Source organism: Camellia sinensis, chromosome 15 (genome assembly GCF_055761805.1).
Source record: "Camellia sinensis isolate YWXY chromosome 15, ASM5576180v1, whole genome shotgun sequence".
In the NCBI taxonomy this organism is placed as follows: Eukaryota; Viridiplantae; Streptophyta; class Magnoliopsida; order Ericales; family Theaceae; genus Camellia; species Camellia sinensis.
The window spans coordinates 119463615-119484799 of NC_138975.1; the positions used below are offsets into that span (position 1 = coordinate 119463615).

Below are 21185 nucleotides of genomic sequence, written 5' to 3' on the forward strand. Positions count from 1 at the left end.
ACCTATTTAGGGTTTGTCAGTGACAGTAAAATCCTTCGAAGCGAAACTTGAAATACCTTAAGGTTAGAAGTTGTTACTCTAAGTGTCAAAACCAATAGTTGGTTTGATAATACACAGAAAAAATCACTTTTTTTAGAATAAAATAATGCAGTTCTTAAAAGAGGTTTCCATATTTTGGAAAATGTAGACTGTTTGTTTGAAACAAAATTAGTTGATTTGAAATCACTTGATTGTATTAACCACATGTTGGGGAACTGGATATGATCAAATTGAGTTTTGAAGGGAAAAATTGATAAATTTGAAGCTTTGATTCTAAAAGGAAACCGACACAAGTTGTTAATTATACTCCATAAGTTGGAAAAATTCAAATTAGGTTTTCAGCATTTCATTAGGTATGATCGAATTGAGATTCGAAGGATGAAATTGTTGGTTTTGCCTTAAGTTGTCTGACTTTGACAAATGGGGTAAAATCAGACCATGCCAAATAAAAGAAAAAAAATATCTTAAGCTTTATTAAGACAGAAACGATTACATCAGAAGCCTTCTTTGGCTACATATTCAAGTTCATAAAAATAAGGAACAGAATAAATAACAAGATCATGAAATTTGTCCCAACTATGATCAATGAACTTCTATTCCTTTTTTATTCTATCTTCTATCTTCTCCAGGCTAGGCTGTTGAAGTTGATATGCTCTTACTTGATAAAAAAGTTTTTCGGCCTTTATTTCAAATTCTGTTTTTTTCAACCCTTGTTCTATCTCATCCATGTTCAAATCATCCCAATATGCAGAGTCTTTATTCTTGAAATCATTATCTTCATCGATAAGGTTCTCTGCTTCATATCGGGTATGAATTCGATGGGCTAAGATTTGATCCAAAGATCAAGTAGTGGCCACAGAAATGTGATGCCAATGAAGAAGCAATGGGAGTTGGTTTAAGAACATATGGAGCTCTGCTTGGGCGATAAGGTTAAGGACATGACCCCGAGACATAACATCACAAGCCTATTGAAAGTTCTTAAGAGAAACATCGTCCTCGAGAACATTAAAGGGCAGGTGAGAAAAGGCCGCAAGCAGAAGTTGGGCTTGCTGTCGCTGACATTTAGTAAGAGGAGATGAAGGGTGATAAGAGGGAAGAAACTGGTTCTCAAAGAGAATGAGTCTCAGTTCCTCCATCCAGTGAGGATTTTGCGGAAGAGGGGGTGCAGGAGCTTCCATCTCGAAAGAAGGAGGAAATTGGGGTTTGTTGACAATATCAAGCCAGTCAAAAGAACAAAGTTTTGCCTTTTGGGCTAAGAATGGCGTGCTATACCATTGGGCCTCTTCTGAACGATGTATCTTCGTAGGCATGGAAGACGTGTACCATGCTACGAGTAGGTTGTCTTCTAAACGGCGTCGACGGTCAATGGGTACATATGGGTAAACCACCGAACTCCGAGCAAAGGGAGGGAAAGTTAGGGGATCAATGAATTCGACAAAATGATGATTGATTCATTCCCTTAACTTAGATTCCTCAGGTTCTGGCCAACTTCTCCAACTAAAAGCTCTAGAGGAAGAAGAAGCTGCAGCCTCATCCCACGCTGAAGGTTTTGGGTTAGAAGAAGAGCTTCCAATATCCATGTTTGCAAAATTTTGGATAAAAGAATCGTGGATAACAGGTTCGTAGTCCAAAGGTTGATAATTTGAAAAAGCTTCCATGACTTGAATATAGAGAGGTGGGTAAAGGTGGCTAATCAATGCATAAAGGTTCTTTCGAGGATGAACAACATCATCAAATAACTCTTCGTATGCTTGATCAATGTAAGAAAAGGCTTGCTTGGCCATAAAAGATGTATCAGTCTTTTCGAATACTAAGATAATGGGGATGTTCAAAGGATTAGAAGAGAATTTAATGCAAATGATGAATGACGGTTGCATTTCTAGAAAATGCGAAGCCCATGCACGTTCTATTGGGTATATTAATGCTGGGGGTAATGTTGGCTACATATTTTGTATAAGCCAATTACAGTTCAACACGTGGCTGGACAAGGGCAATACGAAAAAACAATTCAAGTCCTCAATCATAATCACACACGTGGCAGTTAGTATTGGTTTTTTCTAGATCTGCATAGCACTGGATCAGCAAAGAGATACAAGATGACGTAACTTCAACGGTTACTCAGATTTAAATTCAAAATCAGGAGGGAAACCTAACTGCAGATATGGCATAGTGGAGCTAACTATAAGGTGACATGATCAGTGACCATGAGAGTGGTTCGACGGTTGTCATTAAGAAATATAAATAGCAGAGAATGCCCCAGAAAGAACCCCCAGACTCAGATCCAAAAAATCAGTTTTATCTACTTTATTTCCTTTCTAGTTTTTACATTTCTTGTTCTTTACATTTCTATACTTCAAATTCCTGCACTGCACTTCGTTCGTAGGAGTAGTTTCAAGTAGTTTGTTGCTGTAAACCTCTACGAGGTTGATTTGGATCTTTGTAAATCTTTCATTTTACTTAATGAAATACTATAATTGTTCTTCATTTAGTTATTGTCTACTTAATTTTCCTAAACAAAGCCACCAGTAAAAGTTCTCTTCATTGAGGTTGAAAGAACTAAAACACAATCGTCTGATAATTGGTTGGCAATTAATATTCTGTAAGGACTACTTGATCCTTACTGGCACACTCACGATTACAAAAATAACTTTCGAAAACCAAAAAGCCAACAGTATCTAATTCAACCCAATATCACTTAAACTCATTAGAGCATCCCCATCAAACTATTTAAAATTTTGTTATATTTTAACTCAAAAGTTAATTTTTCTATTTTGGCTATACACTTTTTCAATGCACTTTCCAACAAATTCTCTATTCTTTACCTATTTTATTCAAATATTGTTTTTATTTTAAATTATCTTTTATAAACTGAACACAAGTAACTCTAAAATAATAAAAATATTAGTTTTTTAATGTTTGACTAGTCAAAATTACTAGTTACATTTGTTGAGTCAAAATCACAAAAACTGAAATAGCTAACTAGGTAATTAGTTTGATAGAGTTGAAATTTGGTAATTTATTCACTATTTTAGCTAAAAAATAAGAATAGCTAGTTTGATGGAGATGCTCTTATCTATCTATACTATATATATATTAGAATGTAGTGCTCTTTTAGAAGCTTTCAAAATGTCATCCTAAAATTCTCATAAATCTATAAAATACGTGGCACCTCTCTTTTAAGTTGATAGCTCTTTTCACTCCCTCTCAAAGAGTTTCACTCCCACTCTCCCACTACCCACAACTCCTATCTATAAAAAACTGTCAACAAAAAAAATACAAAACCTATCCAAACAAATCTCAAAGAGTTTCACTCCCACTCTCCCACTACCCACAACTCCTATCCATAAAAAACTGTCAAAAAAAAAAAAATACAAAACCTATCCAAACAAATCTATTACTCTCCCACCTCAAACAAATCAATTACTTATTTTTGTTTTTAAATTTAAAAGTAGTTATGAAAAATTTTAAATTAACTATAAATTTTAAATTCTAATAATATATTACAATTTTATACATTAAAATATAGTATAGATGAATATACGTACACTCTAACTATGTAATAAACAAAATCAAAATCCCGATTGCACATACTCCGGGAGTTAAATTGCCGTAGTATTATTATTATTATTATTATTATTATTTGAAAATAGATATGAGAAAAAAGAAGAAGCTATGAAGGAGACTATTGATAATGTTGAGAATTGCTGTCAACGAGTTGATAATGTTGAGAATTGCTGTCAACGGAAAAAAAATAAATAAATAAAAATATCCAAACAAATCTATTACTCTCCCACCTCAAACAAATCTCACTCCCACTCTCCCACTACCCACAACTCCTATCTATAAAAAACTGTCAACAAAAAAAATACAAAACCTATCCAAACAAATCTCAAAGAGTTTCACTCCCACTCTCCCACTACCCACAACTCCTATCCATAAAAAACTGTCAAAAAAAAAAAAAATACAAAACCTATCCAAACAAATCTATTACTCTCCCACCTCAAACAAATCAATTACTTTATTTTTGTTTTTAAATTTAAAAGTAGTTATGAAAATTTTTAAATTAACTATAAATTTTAAATTCTAATAATATATTACAATTTTATACATTAAAATATAGTATAGATGAATATACGTACACTCTAACTATGTAATAAACAAAATCAAAATCCCGATTGCACATACTCCGGGAGTTAAATTGTCGTATTATTATTATTATTATTATTATTTGAAAATAGATATGAGAAAAAAGAAGAAGCTATGAAGGAGACTATTGATAATGTTGATAATTGCTATCAACAGAAAAGAAATAAATAAATAAAAATATCCAAACAAATCTATTACTCTCCTACCTCAAACAAATCTCTCATATCCTCAAACACCCACTCTCTCACTATCCTACAACAGATTGATATATTAAAAAAAAAAAACCACCCATCTATCCATATCCCCTTAAACCATTATTTCATCAACTTCATTCATGAGTAGTGAACCCAACAGTCCACCATTGAAGGCAAGTCTTGATTTCTCTTTTTCTTTTGTTTTAATAATTTGCATTGTTTTTAAAAGGTAAAATTTGTTACCGTTGCTTTTTCATTCTTTGCAGAACTTTCTTTCTGTCTTATTTTTCTTTGTTTTTGTTGTTTTGATTTTCATAAAGCCTTTATGTTTCAGGATAGGTGTGAATTACGTAGGATAGTGACAGATTCTTTTAGTCACAGAGAGTTTCTTCGTCCATTGTAAAAGGTAACAATGGTTTATTTTAAATTTTTGATTCTTTTGCATGTCAATATAATTATGTACTTTTCGTTATTGGTGAATATTGTATAGTTGTAGCTGCTATTCATTCACTATTTTTTAAACCATTATTTCATCAACTTCATTCATGAGCAGTGAACCCAACAGTCCGCCGTTGAAGGCAAGTCTTGATTTCTCTTTTTCTTTTGTTTTAATAATTTATTTTTTTCTTCAAGCATTTGAGATTTTGTAAACAAATCTGTTTACCCTCCCACCTCAAACAAATCAAGTTGTCAATGAAAAAAATAAAAAATAAAAAAACTATCCAAACAAATTTGTTACTTTTTTTTCTTATATACAGTTCACAAGGATATATAGTATATATATATATATATATTTATTGAGAAAATTGCAAGGAAAACTGGATGCTTTTACCAAAACCACACCCTCTAAATTTTCTGCCTAATATTAAAAAGTCAAAAAACACCCAGTATTTTTTTTGAAAATAAATTATTTTAGTTAATTTTTTAATTATTTTAATTTGATTAAAAAATTTATGTTTGAAATGATAGTTGAATTTTTAATTTTTTTAATTTTTATAGTTGATTTGAGTTATGAGGGAGAAAAAAAAAAGATTATGAATTAGATGTAAAAAAAATCTTTATTAATTATTTTAATCTATTTTGTCTTTATGAACTATTTTTTTCAATGTTTATCACGTTATTTAAAAAAAAGAGCTCAAATATCTGTAACTTAAATAAATTAAAAACATATATACAAACTAAAAATATTCAATGTCTATCACGTTATTTTTAAAAAAAAAAGAAAAAAGAAACTCATAATTTTTATTCCTACAATATACTCATGCATATCCAACACTCACAATCTATTTTGTCTTTATACAATATACTCATGCATATCCAACACTCACAATCTATTTTGTCTTTATGAACTATTTTTTTTAATGTTTATCACGTTATTTAAAAAATTTATGTTTGAAATGATAGTTGAATTTTTAATTTTTTTAATTTTTATAGTTGATTTGAGTTATGAGGGAGAAAAAAAAAAAGATTATGAATTAGATGTAAAAAAAAATCTTTATTAATTATTTTAATCTATTTTGTCTTTATGAACTATTTTTTTCAATGTTTATCACGTTATTTAAAAAAAAGAGCTCAAATATCTGTAACTTAAATAAATTAAAAACATATATACAAACTAAAAATATTCAATGTCTATCACGTTATTTTTTTAAAAAAACAAAGAAAAAGAAACCCATAATTTTTATTCCTACAATATACTCAAGCATATCCAACACTCACAATCTATTTTGTCTTTATGAACTATTTTTTTCAATGTTTATCACGTTATTTAAAAAAAAAGAGCTCAAATGTCTGTAACTTGAATAAATTAAAAACATATATACAAACTAAAAATATTCAATGTCTATCACGTTATTTTTTTAAAAAAACAAAGAAAAAGAAACCCATAATTTTTATTCCTACAATATACTCATGCATATCCAACACTCACAATCTATTTTGTCTTTATGAACTATTTTTTTCAATGTTTATCACGTTATTTAAAAAAAAAGAGCTCAAATATCTGTAACTTGAATAAATTAAAAACATATATACAAACTAAAAATATTCAATGTCTATCACGTTATTTTTTTTAAAAAACAAAGAAAAAGAAACCCATAATTTTTATTCCTACAATATACTCATGCATATCCAACACTCACAATCTATTTTGTCTTTATGAACTATTTTTTTCAATGTTTATCACGTTATTTAAAAAAAAGAGCTCAAATATCTGTAACTTAAATAAATTAAAAACATATATACAAACTAAAATATTCAATGTCTATCACGTTATTTTTTAAAAAAAGAAAAGAAAAAGAAACCCATAATTTTTATTCCTACAATATACTCATGCATATCCAACACTCACAATCTATTTTGTCTTTATGAACTATTTTTTTCAATGTTTATCACGTTATTTAAAAAAAAGAGCTCAAATATCTGTAACTTAAATAAATTAAAAACATATATACAAACTAAAAATATTCAATGTCTATCACGTTATTTTTTTTTTTTTAAAAAAAAAGAAGAAACCCATAATTTTTATTCCTACAATATACTCATGCATATCCAACACTCACAATTCACTGAATCAGATGTCTATCACATAAAATTTAGTAATATCTATAACTTAAATCAATTAAATAAATCCCAATCTCAATTAAATAAATTAATAAAAAAAAATACACATCCACAAAAAGACATCGCTTTGTGTTTATTTTGTAATTTTCAAAATCTTCAAAAAAAATCTAACAATAAATCAAAATAAATCTTTTTTTTCCTTTGTGTTTTTTTCCCCATGTATAACAATAATTTGATTACATTATCTTTGCTTACTACAAAACTATTGTGTTATAATTTCTTTACAAATAGTTACATTAGCTCCTGAGTAGATCCATGTTGTATAATAGATTTTTAATTTTCTTTATGTACTTACAACAAATAACGGTACTTACTGAGATTTTCTATTCTTTATCTTTTGTATTCCAGTTTGAATTCTATTGAAGAATAAGGCAAGCAAACTTAAGGTAAATTCCAGATAAATCAGCAACAATTGGTTAACCATTTGATATTTCCAGGTTTGAAGTTGAATTACAAATTTTTAGATCTTTGGTTACATATTATTTTTATGAATTTCATATCAAATGTTATCATGTAGGAGTTGATGATTTTGATGTGCAAAATTAACTATAAACAATTATAGACTACCATGTTTGTGGGTTTTTTTAGTAGATTTTAATATGACTAGAAACAATTACTGACTATCATATATATATAGATATATATAATAAATATATAACTTGCATGATTTTAGATCTTTGATACATTCTATTTATATGGATTCTACAGTAAATGTCATCATAACCATTTCAATGTGCAAAATTAACTACAAACAATTATAGATCATCATGTTTTTTATAAGAAAGTCATATTTTACACATCCTTAAGTCATTATCTATACTATAAACTAATAGCATGAGTTATATAAGCTTCAACTTAATACTCTCTTCAGGATGGATATGATTTTTAATCGAGAAATTAATCAAACACGACTTAAGTCCAAGATGGCTCGATTGGTAGCCAAAAGAAGACTGCTTTTGACACGGCATTATGATCGTAATGATCCAACCTTGAAGATTCGTCTTCTCAATATAGAAAAGGAGGCTCGACGTTTGAGAACCATCGTTTTGCGATTAAAAAGATTACGAAACAGTGCCCGTCATAGTGGTAATCTATTGACTTCTACACAATAATGTTAAATTTCAAATTTTCTTACAATCTTATTAGTGAGACCTTCACATTTTCAATAATATTTTAAGAATCACAAAAATAATAATATGATCTTATATTATATATTAGGTGTTGATAAAGAATATGAAAATCGATATCGAAAATATCTTTCCTCCAAGTTGGCACGACTGGTGGCAAGAAGAAGATTACTTTTAACACGATATGATCGTAATGATCCTACATTAAAGGATCGCCTTCGGAAAATAGAAAAGGAGAATCGACATTTGAGGATCACAATCTTGAGACTCAAAAGAATGCAACGTGGTGCTTTTAGACAAACAAGGAGTTGCAATAATGACAATGCTCCTGATATTAGTCACATTGGAATTCAGATTCCTATATCTAATGAATTAGATACAAATGAATCAGAAGTGCGAGCTCCTAATATTGTATCACCAACTTCAAGCAGAGCACATCCACCTGGTAATAAACATTTAGCCAACTATGTACTCTATTCAAATTTCTTACAGACAATAGAAATTCATAATTATAATCTAAATCTAAATAATTTCAGGTAGTACATTTACCACACGTTCTAGAAGGAGAAAAATTTCAGACCGCTCAAATTTTGGTGGGAGAACAGTAACATGCTCTAGATGTCAAGCAATGATGTGGATGGAGGAAAAAGTAAGAGATAGTCCATTGAGTCAACCAAAATTTAGTCTATGTTGTCAAAGTGGACAAGTGATGTTGCCTTTATTGCCAGAAACTCCTGAATTTTTACAACAACAGTTTACTCATGTGAGATTCAGGGAACACATAAGGACATATAACTCCCTATTATCCTTCACGTCCATGGGTGGGAAAATTGATCAGTCAGTGTTAGATGGAAGGGGTCCCTATGTTTTTCGTATTAGTGGAGCAAATTTTCATAAAATTGGTTCTCTACTACCGGAACCTGGAACAAGGCCTAAATTTGCACAACTCTATATTTATGACACTGAGCATGAAATTCGCAATAGAATGGATGCTATGAATAGGTGTGGTGGCACATCGGGAATTGATATGTCCACATTAGAAGGTTTACAGTCAATGTTGAATGTCATCAATCCATATGTTTCAATTTTTCGCACTGCTCGAGACATGATTCGTGAGAATGGTGCTCAAGAATTACATATTCGCATTTTGAGTTCGAGGGATGGAAGACAGTACACTAGACCCACTACAACTGAAATTGCTGCATTAATTGTTGGTGATGGGTCTGAAAGCACTACAAATCGTGACATAATTGTTAGAAAAATAGATGGACATTTACAAAGGATTAATGAAACACATCCTTCATACATGCCACTTCAATATCCATTGCTTTTTCCCTATGGGACTGATGGATGGAGAAGGTCTATAAGTTTTACTCTGGGTACAAACAACAAACGAGAAGGAGTGTCAATGAGAGAGTTTTATGCATTTAGACTTCAATTTCGAGTTGGAGAAGGGAAAACGCTATTGCAAGGGGGACGTTTGTTCCAACAATTTGTTGTTGATTGTTATGCAGCTATTGAGCAAGATAGACTAAACTTCATTAGGCATAAACAGAATGTGTTGCGGACTGATTTGTACAGAGGTTTAGAAGATGCTGTGACTGCGGGTGACAGTGATGCATCAGCCATTGGTAGGAGATTTATACTGCCATCATCTTTTACAGGCGGCCCACGAAATATGGTTCAGCATTACCAAGATGCGATCGCAATATGTCGAAAGATGGGATTTCCTGACCTTTTTGTCACATTCACATGTAACCCAAATTGGTTAGAAATTCAACAGGAGGTAGCGCGCATTCCAAATCGACGCATAGAGGATATACCGGATATACTTGCGAGAGTTTTTCGAATTAAATTGAAACAACTGATGGCATATTTCAAGAACCGAAAATTCTTTGGCAAAATAATTGCAGGTTTGTTTTTATTTGAACTGGTCAATTAGATTTGTTAAATTTAATTTGAAGTTAACAAATAATATTATTTTTTCTTGAATAGATATTCACGTCATTGAATTTCAAAAGCGAGGATTACCGCATTCGCACATTATCTTGACATTATCAGCAGATGACAAGATAAAATCGCCAGAGGAAATTGATGATATAATTTGTGCTGAAATTCCTGATAAAGATGAAGATCCATTAGCATTTCAAACAGTGATGAGGTGCATGATACATGGTCCCTGTGGCAGTGCTAATCCTAATGCCCCATGTATGGTGAATGGAAAATGTTCAAAACATTATCCGAAGAATTTTTGCAGTGAAACGAGTATTGATGAAAATGGATTTGCTATCTATAGGCGAAGGGATACAAAGAAAAAATACATGGTTAATGGATTTGAAATTGACAACAGATGGGTTATTCCATACAACCGCGATCTTATTGTATTGTATGATGCCCATATCAATATTGAGCGTTGTGCACACAGTAAATTGATCAAGTACTTATATAAGTACATACATAAAGGTCCTGATCGTGCAACGGTTGTAATTGAAGATAATGTTAATCGACTTAACATTGATGGACAAAGTCGGTATAGAGAGGCTGATGAGGTAAAACAATACTTAGATTGTCGATATATCTCCGCAATTGAATGTTGTTGGCGTATATTTGAGTTTGAATTGCAAAAGCAATACCCTTCAGTTGAACGGTTGCAGTACCATCTACCTGGGGAACAATCTATTCTATTTAGAGACACAGATAACATTCCGTCAATTATTAATCAGCCGGGGGTTCACGAGACAATGTTTACAAGGTGGTTTCAAGCAAACAGAGATCATGTAGAGGCGAATACATTAACATATGAAGAGTTTCCTAGCTCATGGGTATGGAACCAGAAACAGAAGAAGTGGAAAATGAGGCAACAACAAATATGCATAGGTAGATTGTATTATGCACATCCTAATTCTGGTGAACGATATTATTTACGTATGCTGCTTACCAAGGTTCGAGGTGCAAAATCTTATGAAGATATTAGAACCGTTAATGGCATTGTGCACCCAACATTTAAATCTGCATGCCTTGCACTTGGCTTACTTGACGATGATAATGAATGGGACGCAGCTTTAACAGAAGCCTCAACATGGGCATCAGGTGCTCAGCTGCGAAATATGTTTTGCTCAATGCTAATGTTTTCTGAGGTTACAAATGCATATGAATTGTGGGAGAATCATTGGTTTGACCTTACTGATGATTTACAAAATAGGGTACAAAGGCAAATTGGGGATGGCAATATAAGTCTCGAAGAATGTGAATTGAAAAATTTAGGATTGCTTGAAATTGAGCACATACTAAATCAGAATGGAAGGTCTCTTAAAGAGTTTCCTCCGATGCCACTACCATCATATCGATCAGGTCAAATGGTTACTAATAGGCTCATAAGGGAGGAATTGAACTACGATAGCATTTCAGAAATGCAATCTTTTGAATCTTTATATGTGGGATTGAATGATGACCAATTGAAAGTGTTTAACACCATAATGGAAGCTTATTCCACTCATCATGGGGGCTTATTTTTTGTGTATGGCAGTGGAGGAACTGGAAAGACATATTTATGGAGCACTTTAATTGCAAAATTTCGATCCGATAAGAAGATCATTCTTTCTGTTGCATCATCAGGTATTGCAGCTTTGCTCTTACCCGGGGGACGAACTGCCCATTCCCGTTTCAAGATTCCACTTGACCCTGATAACTCATCATGTTGTTCAATAAATCAAGGGACAGATTTGGCAAGGTTAATTCAAGAGGCGTCGTTAATTATATGGGATGAAGCACCAATGGTTAGTCGTCATGCTTTTGAAGCTGTTGATCGTACATTTAGGGACATATTGAAAAATACAGAACATTGTTCGGAGGATAGGGTTTTTGGTGGAAAACTATTTGTGCTTGGTGGTGACTTTAGACAAATATTGCCTGTCGTACCTAGAGGTGGGCGTGAACAAACAGTGGAAGCTTCATTACCTAAGTCAACAATTTGGGAGCATTGTCAAGTTTTGCATCTTACCAGAAATATGCGTGTTACAGCACAAAATATTTCTAATCATACGCGTCGTGAATTATGTGACTTTGCAGAGTGGATTAAATTGGTTGGTGAAGGGAAAATAATGGGAAGCTCATTTAGTGAAGGCTATGAACCTAATTGGATACAGATACCAGAAAAATTTGTTATAAAAAATGGAGAAAGAGATTTGCACCAGTTAATCGATGCCACCTATCCTGATTTCATAAATAAATATCAGGATATGTCGTACTTAAAAGAACGAGGCATTTTAGCTCCTAAAAATAGTGATGTTGATGAAATCAATTCTATTATGCTTTCGATGCTTCCTGGAGAGATGAAAACTTTTAACAGTGCCGATAAATTGTGTCCAACAGAAAGTGAGAGCAATGTTCAAGACATGAACCCTCCTGAACTTTTGCATTCTTTGAATTTACCAGGACTTCCAAATCATTGTTTGCAGTTGAAAGTTGGAACACCAATAATGCTTCTAAGAAATGTCAACCAATCTCTGGGATTATGCAATGGCACTCGATTAATTGTTGATAAGATGGGAAATCGAGTAATTGAAGCTAGAGTTATTACAGGGTCTAGAGTTGGTGAGAAAGTACTACTTTCACGTATTGTTTTAACACCTTCCAAAAATCATGCTCCTTTTACAATGAAAAGAAGGCAATTTCCAATAAAGTCGGCATTCGCTATGACAATAAATAAGAGTCAAGGGCAAACTTTAAAGAATGTGGGCGTTTATCTTCCGAATCCAGTCTTCTCTCATGGCCAGCTGTATGTAGCTCTATCACGTGTCACCTCCCCATCAGGCTTAAAGGTGTTGATTATTAATAAACAAGGCATACCGGATGATGTCACCAAAAATGTAGTTTACATAGAAGTTTTTGGTGGCATTGATCAATAATTTTGTTCAAGAGTTTCAAATGTGTTTCATTTTCCTAGAAACAATTGTTTTATTATTTCTCTTCATATATTGATTATTTAAAATAAGTAATTTCATACATGAAAACATATGTTGCATTTGAAATTTACATGTTCATATTTAATTTAATTGTCAGTACATATACTATGTTTAATTCATACAATTATTTTATTTTATAATTAAGTACCCTTCTTTTTTTAATCATTATAAATTTTACTCAAATAATAATTAATGTGGTTTATTATTAAAAACAACTTGACTAACATTATGTAATTGTATGTTAAATGTGTTAAATTCATTGTGCAGATAAATATGCGGCCTCCTCTAAATTTGCGCCGTAGTGATCGTTTGGCGATGCAAAATGCCATAAATGAATTTGAAACTGTACCACATAAAGAGGGTTTACCGGTAGAAAATTTTGTTGATTGGAAAATCAAAATATGTCGAGCAATGCAAAAATTAGGACAAAAAATAAGTGAAAAAAAATTGGTGGAAACAATATTAGACCTTTTACCATCGAGCTGGAATGAAGTAAAGGAAACAATTTTTCAAAAGCATGAAATCAAAGATGCCTCAGACTTAATGGATGCTTTAATGGAGGAGGAGCGTGATGTTCATCCTTTATGGATTGAACTTGAGCAAGCACGGATGACTCCAAATTTAACGGTACGAGAGCATATGTTACATAAAGAGCAAGTGTTTTATAAGCTTAGGAAAAAAGGTTTCCAGCCCCACATTGCAATATTAGTTCATGCTATAGTTAACACACTTCCAACCTCATGGCCTATTCAAGAAATTCATAAAAAAATTAAAAAGGACTTTCCAGACATGAGAGCATTGATAGTTATGTTGGAGGAAATTGAAAATGATATGATTTGTTTACAAGCATTGGATGAAGTGGAGCAACGCATTGGTAATGAAAATATTAAAGTGGAAGAACAGCAGCAGCAGCAACAACAAAATAATTGTGTTGAAGAGAATGAAGTGAAGCAACAACCCAAAAATGAGGACAATTAAATCATCACTCCTCATAAGGTAATATATCTTTTTTTTTTTTTTTTTTAAGTTTGTTTGTATGTAAAAAATGATAACAAAAAAATGTTAACACTTTTTTATTTTACAGGTACTTTTTGGAACATTTGGACATGATGGCCAACATCTATTGAGTTTTAATTTATCAAATATAGATAGATTTAATTTATGACATTTAGTTTATTATTAGTTTTTTTAGCATATATATGTTTTAGACATTAAGTTTATTGAGAAACATCTTATTTATTGTTAATATATATTATTTCATTAGTTAGAAATCAAGTTTATTGTTTTAAGAAAAACAACTCAATTGGATGATTTAAATATTTTATGAATATTTGCTTTGAAATATTGTCTTCACTTAAGAAATTTGAAAAGATGATCTCTATACATTATGATTATAATTTTATGAGTAAATTTAGAAATTAATGCGTTATTAAAAAATTTACACATTATTAAACCAATCCCGTGCATAGCACGAATTTACCACTAGTATATAATATAAGCAAAAGCATTATTGACTGTTTGAGGCTGAAAGTCTCAATACAAATTTCTCAAATTATTGAATTTTTGAATTATAAAAGGACACATGGCATGAAACTATTGCTTTCTTATCAATATGGTAATATTTTTTTCCTTCTAATCATGTCTATTTCAAAACATTTTATTGATTATGTTTCTAAAATATAAAAATACATGTTATTTTGATTCTTCAATAATAATAATAATAATAATAATAATAATAAAGGCAATATTTTAAAAAATACACATAAGAAAAAAATAATTAAGTTTTCAAAATTCTATACATATGTCAAAAAATTAAGAACAAACTGTCAACAGGTGCTAATAGTTGGGCTTCATTGCTATCAAATTTTATCGAAAATAAATCTTAGCAAAATCGTTGTTAAAAATAATTTTTTGTGACGATTTTTTGCATGTGTCGATAAAAATTGACAATTAGTGACTTTTTTTTGTCACTGTTTTTATAAATTGTCAGTAAACTTACAATTACTGACGTTTTTCTATGAAGAATTTTTTAAAATGTCGTTGAAAGTTGAAAATTAATGATTTCTTTTGTGATGATTTTTTTAAACTGTCGCTAAAACTTATAATTAGTGACATTTTTTTAACAAAATTTTCAAATTGTAACTGAAAATTAACAATTACTGACTTTTTTTAATAGTGTTTGATAAAAAAATATTAATTATCATAGAAATTATTAGATAATAAATCTATTTATTAAGACCTACTCGTTTGTCTCCCAAAAATTAATATATTATCATTTTCATGATATCACAAATTTTACCACTAAATCATTACATTTTTTTTTTCCCTATATTTTCACGAAACTGTAGGAATTGAAAAAAGACAACTCCAAAAAAATTAATACTTTTTTATTCTTTTTAAACTAATTTTACCATAATATTTTATTACTTTAAATTCTTGGTAGTATACAATCTAAAATATTTGATTTACTTCAAATTCAGTATAAAAATTTAGTTTAGCCACACTATCATCTAATTTTTATTGGGTTGGGTTTCTCTCGAATTTAAATCTCCACTCAAGAGAATTTTAGGATCCTTGGGACCCACCACGAACCTATTTTGACAATCCAAATAATTTATTTTATAAGTCATCCGTATATAGTATATTATTCATAAAATAAAATAAAAATAAGCTCGATCCAATATTCGTAATTTTTATTTTATTATATAAGAATATGAGCCAAGTAAGTAGCTTGAATATGCTTGAAATTAATTTTTTAGGTAATGGAACCTGGATAAGCTTATTATTTCTTTATTTTGCAATATTAACAAGTTGTTCTTATAAATTATTATTTAAAAAAAAAAAACTAGTTAGGTATGAGTATGAGCCAAATGACTCACTTGACCAAAATGGTCCACCCGAAATTGAAAATTGCTTACTAATCTTATGATACCCAATTATAAGGTTAAGGCAAACTAAAATATTATTAGATAAATTAATTCAAGAAAATTTGATTTTTTTTTTTTAACTACAACAAGCAAATATGCTTCTAAAAGAAAAAAAAAAAAGAAAAAAAAAAGAAAGAAGCAAATATGCATATAGATAATAATTTATCAAATAAGCGCAAAGATATTATTCAAGTAAGGATAATTTGTCACTTTTATGTTTCATGTTAAGACAAAATAATTTGTTTTATCATAGTATTATAAATTTATTATGATAGACTTAAAATTTTATTTGGATTTACATAATGAAAGAACCATGAAAGACAAAAAGGAAAACAAAATGAAGTGAAAGAAGGGTTTTTTTTCCCTCCACTTTTTTTGTTGGGTTAAGGAAATGTAAAAAAAGAAAAAGAAAAAGAAGAAGATAAAGATAATTGTTATAAAAAAAAAATGCAATCTATTTTTTGTTTAGTCAATTTCCTTTTGTTTCCTCTAAATTCATTATTCAAACAAAACATAAATGTCATATAAACGAATGTCATCGTTAATATGTAATTATTCCAAATATATGTCAAAAATATATATACCTTAGAGGGCAAATTATACCAACTGTCCCTATCGTTTGGGAAAATTTTATTTCCACACACTACTTCCTTTCTTTTCACATACTTAATGAATTTTTTTTATTACATTTTTATCCTAAAATTAAATTACCAAAATATCTTTTTCCCAAAACCCTAACTCTAACTCTCTCAAACCATCAATTTCCACCATTACTATCCATGGTCGCCGCCTCTCCCCTCTTCCACTCTTCCCGTCGCCTCTTTCCCACCACTGCGACCTCTCTTTGCCTGAGAATATAAAAGTTGTATTTGAAACCACTGAGAATAACATTATATTAAAGTAAGGTTTAATAGCCCTTTGTGTAAACCATGATATGTACCTTCTGTAAGGTGTTACTTCACTTATCATTTCCTTGTGTCGGAGGAAAGGTGGAATCAGTGACAAAAAGGAAGTGTAAAAGTCATTATGTGCTCTCAGATACAACAAGTTGGGTCTTGAATGACGAAATTTTTGTCTCCAAAGAGCTAATTTCGTCACTATAGATATTTGTGAGGAAATATTTTCGTCACCGGCTTTGTCATTGAATGTTTGTCACTAAAAACCACCGTGACGAAAAATAATTTCGTCACCAATGAAATTACTTCAGTGATGAAATTTTTTGTTACCAATAAAACAATATTTTATCGCCAAAAATTTTCATTTTCGTCACCAAATAGTTATTCAGTACCATATTTATAACTTTAGTTAACGAATTAATTTGTCACACATGTTAATCATTGATGAAGAAATAATTTCGTCACAGTAAGATGTAAAGTTGACGAAATCTTTCGTCTCCAAAAGTCATACATGGGTGATGAAATATATTTCGTCACAAATATATATATATATATATATATACGTGATGAAATTTTTGGTCACCAAACATCAAAATTAATGAAAACTTTCATATATAAGTCGCAATAAATTTTGTCACAAAAAATGTTTATTAGTGACAAATAATCACTTTGTCATAATAACAAATACAAATGACGAAACAAATTCATCACTAAACTTGTTCCATATTTTATATTTCAATGTAATTATTATTTCACAACAATAGTCTTTTAATTGTACTAAGAAATCCACTAACTATTATACACCTCTACAAAAAAATTCACTTAACAATTTATATTATAAATCAAAATATATCCATCAAACAACTTTAATAATAATCTGAGAGGGTGATTTATGATCTGGAGTTGGGCCGTGGTAAAGGCCGAGCAGGTTGAGAGCCCAACGGTGCATGGGGCCGAGATGATTGACTGTCCGCCAAGAGATGGGCTGCCAGAACTTGTGCCGGGTAAAACTTGGGCCGGGTGTGTGTCGCCCCAGACCGTCAAGAAGCTGCTCGGTTGGACCGAGCTGCTCGATCAGGCGATGGCCGAAGCAAGACAAGCGAGTGACCGGCGCCCGGAAAGGCGCGGTCAGCCGAGTTAACTGTTTGACCGGCAGAAAGGCCGGCCACAGGAGGTGCCTCGGGCTAGGCTTTGCCGAGATGTTGCCTAGCCCGGTCCTTCTTGGACTTAGCCAGTGAAGTGCTTGGGTATGAAGCATGGCACGGCATGGCAACGGATAGAGCAGCTCGGTTGCCGAGCTCCAGCTGTGAAGGCAGGCAATTGAGATTAGGTGATGTTCAGCAAGGTTTATGCTGACAGATGGGATAGCGGAGCCACGTGTCAGGGGATGACTGGGAGTAGATATGGGGCACAGAGGGTATATAAGCATGTCTGCGCCCCCCATACGCGACAGATGAACACTTTGTAAGGATTTTCTTACACTAAAATACTCAACACTCTCCCTTCTCTCTATCTATCCCTTGGTGTGTGTTCTAACTTGACCGTCGGAGGAGTTTTCCGGCCACACACCGCCGGGTAGCTCACCCACATTGTGCTTTCAGGTGATCGGACAGAAACGGAGCTTGGAAGAAAGGAATACGGGCTCGCCTGAATATTTGCTCCCCGTACAATTGGCACCGTCTGTGGGAAGCTTGACAGACAAAACCTTGTCTTCTTGGTTCATCTGATCGCCGTCCATGGCGAACAACGACGAGTTTCCGTTGTCCGCCATAGATGGAGCCACCCCTGAGTTCATCCAAAGGAGAGAAGGTCCTCCCGCCATCCATCCGATGGCGGACTTGGGGACGCCCACTGGAGGACAGTCAGTAGACACGCGGGATAAGCGCAGGAGAAGTCATGGTCATTCACGGAGTCCAGACGGTCATCGGCGGAGGAGAGACTCACACGCCAGGCGACTGGAAAGTAAGTTGAGGGACCAAGATGCTGTCATCCGGCGAATGGCGGCGGAGATGGAGGATCTGAAGCGGCATGTCAAAGGGAAAGGTGTAGCTGGAGTGGGAGACCACAGTGAGCGCACCCCCTCCCGCCGTTCAGGCGGACAGAGTCAGCGACGTACTCAGTCCATATCTATTACCAGAAGTTACCAGGCTGGTGATTCCGACGCGGGTGCAGAGAAGTCTAGCGCACAAGACAGCACCTACAAACCCTCACGCCCGGAGACGACGTCGAGGTACTCTTACTCTGCTCATTCAGAGGATCTGCGAGCAGTCTTAAAGGAGCGGGCTCGCCGACGCGAAGCTCAGAGAATGCCGGCGTTCCAGCGGTTATCCTATGGGGTTCATGCCAGCGAGGAGGTCGGAATGCCTCCACCCCGCCAAGCAGTGCCACTCTATGAAGATACGGACTTGGCTAGGCTGAGTGCCACCCCTTTTTCCCTGGAAATAGAAACAACACCGCTTCCGGCAGGCTTCCACCAGCCTAAGTTCACACTTTATGATGGAAAAACCGATCCCTACATGCATGTGAGCCACTTCCGACAGGTTATGGCCGGACATAGGCGAAACGACGGACTTATGTGCCTAATCTTCCCGTCAAGTTTAGGCGAGCTGGGCTTAAAGTGGTTCGAGAGGTTGCCGGAAGGGAGCATACAGAGGTGGCATCAGTTGGCCGAGGCGTTTGTTACACGCTTCAAAACCAACACGAAAACACCAAAGGAAGTCGATCACTTGCTAAGTGTCAAGATGGAACCGTGCGACACACTGAAGGCATACAACTCAAGGTACTGGGAAACTTTCAACGAAATCTTGGACTGCCCGGTCAACCTTGCAATCACGCAATACAAGCGTGGTCTCCCGGTCGGACATAGACTGCGGGACTCGCTTACTATGCACCAGCCGACCTCCATGGGCCAGCTCATGCAGCGCATCAATGAACACATCCGAATAGAGGATGACGCGACAGCTTCTACCGTGAAGGCCACTCCGGTAGCAGCAGACAAGAAGACAGCAGGCAAAGTGCACGCAGTTGGGCAAGAGCCCAGTCGCTCCAGTGACCGAGCAGAGGATTCAGATCGTGGTTCGAATCATAAAAACCGGAGTAGAGGACGTCGGACTGACCGAGATGATTACCCCCGAGATGACGTAGCGGACGCAAACAGAAGGATGAAGGCGAGGACTGGCATCACCACAGTCTTCAAGATTCCAATTTATCGCATACTTAGTGAAATCCGAGACGAGGAGTATGTCCGGTTTCCTGCTAAGTTGGGCGATGGACAGAAGGGCTACAATCCGCGGTATCGTTGCATATTCCACCGTGAGAGGGGCCACCGGACAGAGGATTATTTTCCTTTGCGGCAACACTTGGAAGAACTGGTTGCGGCCGGGCATCTAGACCTTTACATTGATGGCGGCGTGAAGCCGACTCAGGCTCCGGTCGATCCCAGGGGACAGGATGACCGAGACGCACCACCACAAGGGGTTATTAATGTCATCCACGGCATCGTGGAACCGGAGCGTGTCTGCGAACTCCGGGGCATGATCAAAAAGGCAGAGCATATGAGGGAAGTTTTGTCGGTACAGCCTGCCATCAAAAGGGGGAAGACTGAAGAAAAAGACGTGATTAGTTTCACCTCAAGGGATCTAGAGCGTATCCAGACGCCGCACAACGATGCCCTAGTAGTAACACTACGCGTCAAAGACTTTGATGTTAAGCGGATCTTGATCGATCAGGGAAGCTCGGTCGAGATCATGTACTATGATGCGTTCAAGCAGCTTAAACTCCGAGAGACAGACTTGGCTCCGGCAACTTCGCCACTGGTCGGATTCAACTCGCAACCAGAGTGGCCTTTAGGAAAGATTATCCTGCCGGTCAAAGCGGGATCCGTGGTCAAACAAGTTGAGTTTTGGGTGCTGCAAGTGCCTTCGACGTACAACCTTATCCTTGGAAGGGGATGGCTACACACCATGCAAGCCGTGGCATCAATTTTTCATCAAGTAATGAGATTCCCCTCGGCTATGGGGGTAATCGAGGAGATTTGGGGTGATCAGGTCATGTCCAAGCAGTGCTTCGTGGCGGTCAACAGGAGCCGGGCTGCCAAAGGCTTCGTTCAAGTGGTTGAGGGACCAAAGGACCTGGGTGTCTTGGATGATGTGGGCACCGAAGCCGAAGACAAGGCAGTTGAGGAATTGGTTGAGGTGCGAATTGATACAGAACAGCCGGACAAGTTCTTCTTGCTCGGCTCAAGTCTCACGGCCATAGAGAGAATCGAGAT

The 21185-nt window shown here is 34.2% G+C and overlaps 1 protein-coding gene across 1 annotated transcript; it reads left to right on the forward strand.

Annotated features, from left to right (window-relative positions):
* The first annotated feature begins 944 nt into the window (after positions 1-944).
* LOC145813243 (uncharacterized) lies at positions 945-13035 on the forward strand. Its single transcript, XM_082908527.1, has 5 exons — positions 945-1104; positions 1517-1657; positions 8220-8573; positions 8665-10041; positions 10124-13035. The coding sequence occupies exons 1-5, from the start codon at positions 945-947 to the stop codon at positions 13033-13035; spliced, it is 4944 nt and encodes a 1647-aa protein (XP_082764653.1).
* Positions 13036-21185: the final 8150 nt, after the last annotated feature.

Excerpts from the sequence above, each read along its gene's own strand:
- LOC145813243 (XM_082908527.1), top strand. The coding sequence starts at position 945 with ATGGAGCTCTGCTTGGGCGATAAGGTTAAGGACATGACCCCGAGACAT. Across the intron at positions 1,658-8,219 it reads AAAAGAATCGTGGATAACAG|GTGTTGATAAAGAATATGAA; the intron begins GTTCGTAGTCCA and ends ATTATATATTAG. Across the intron at positions 8,574-8,664 it reads AAGCAGAGCACATCCACCTG|GTAGTACATTTACCACACGT; the intron begins GTAATAAACATT and ends AAATAATTTCAG.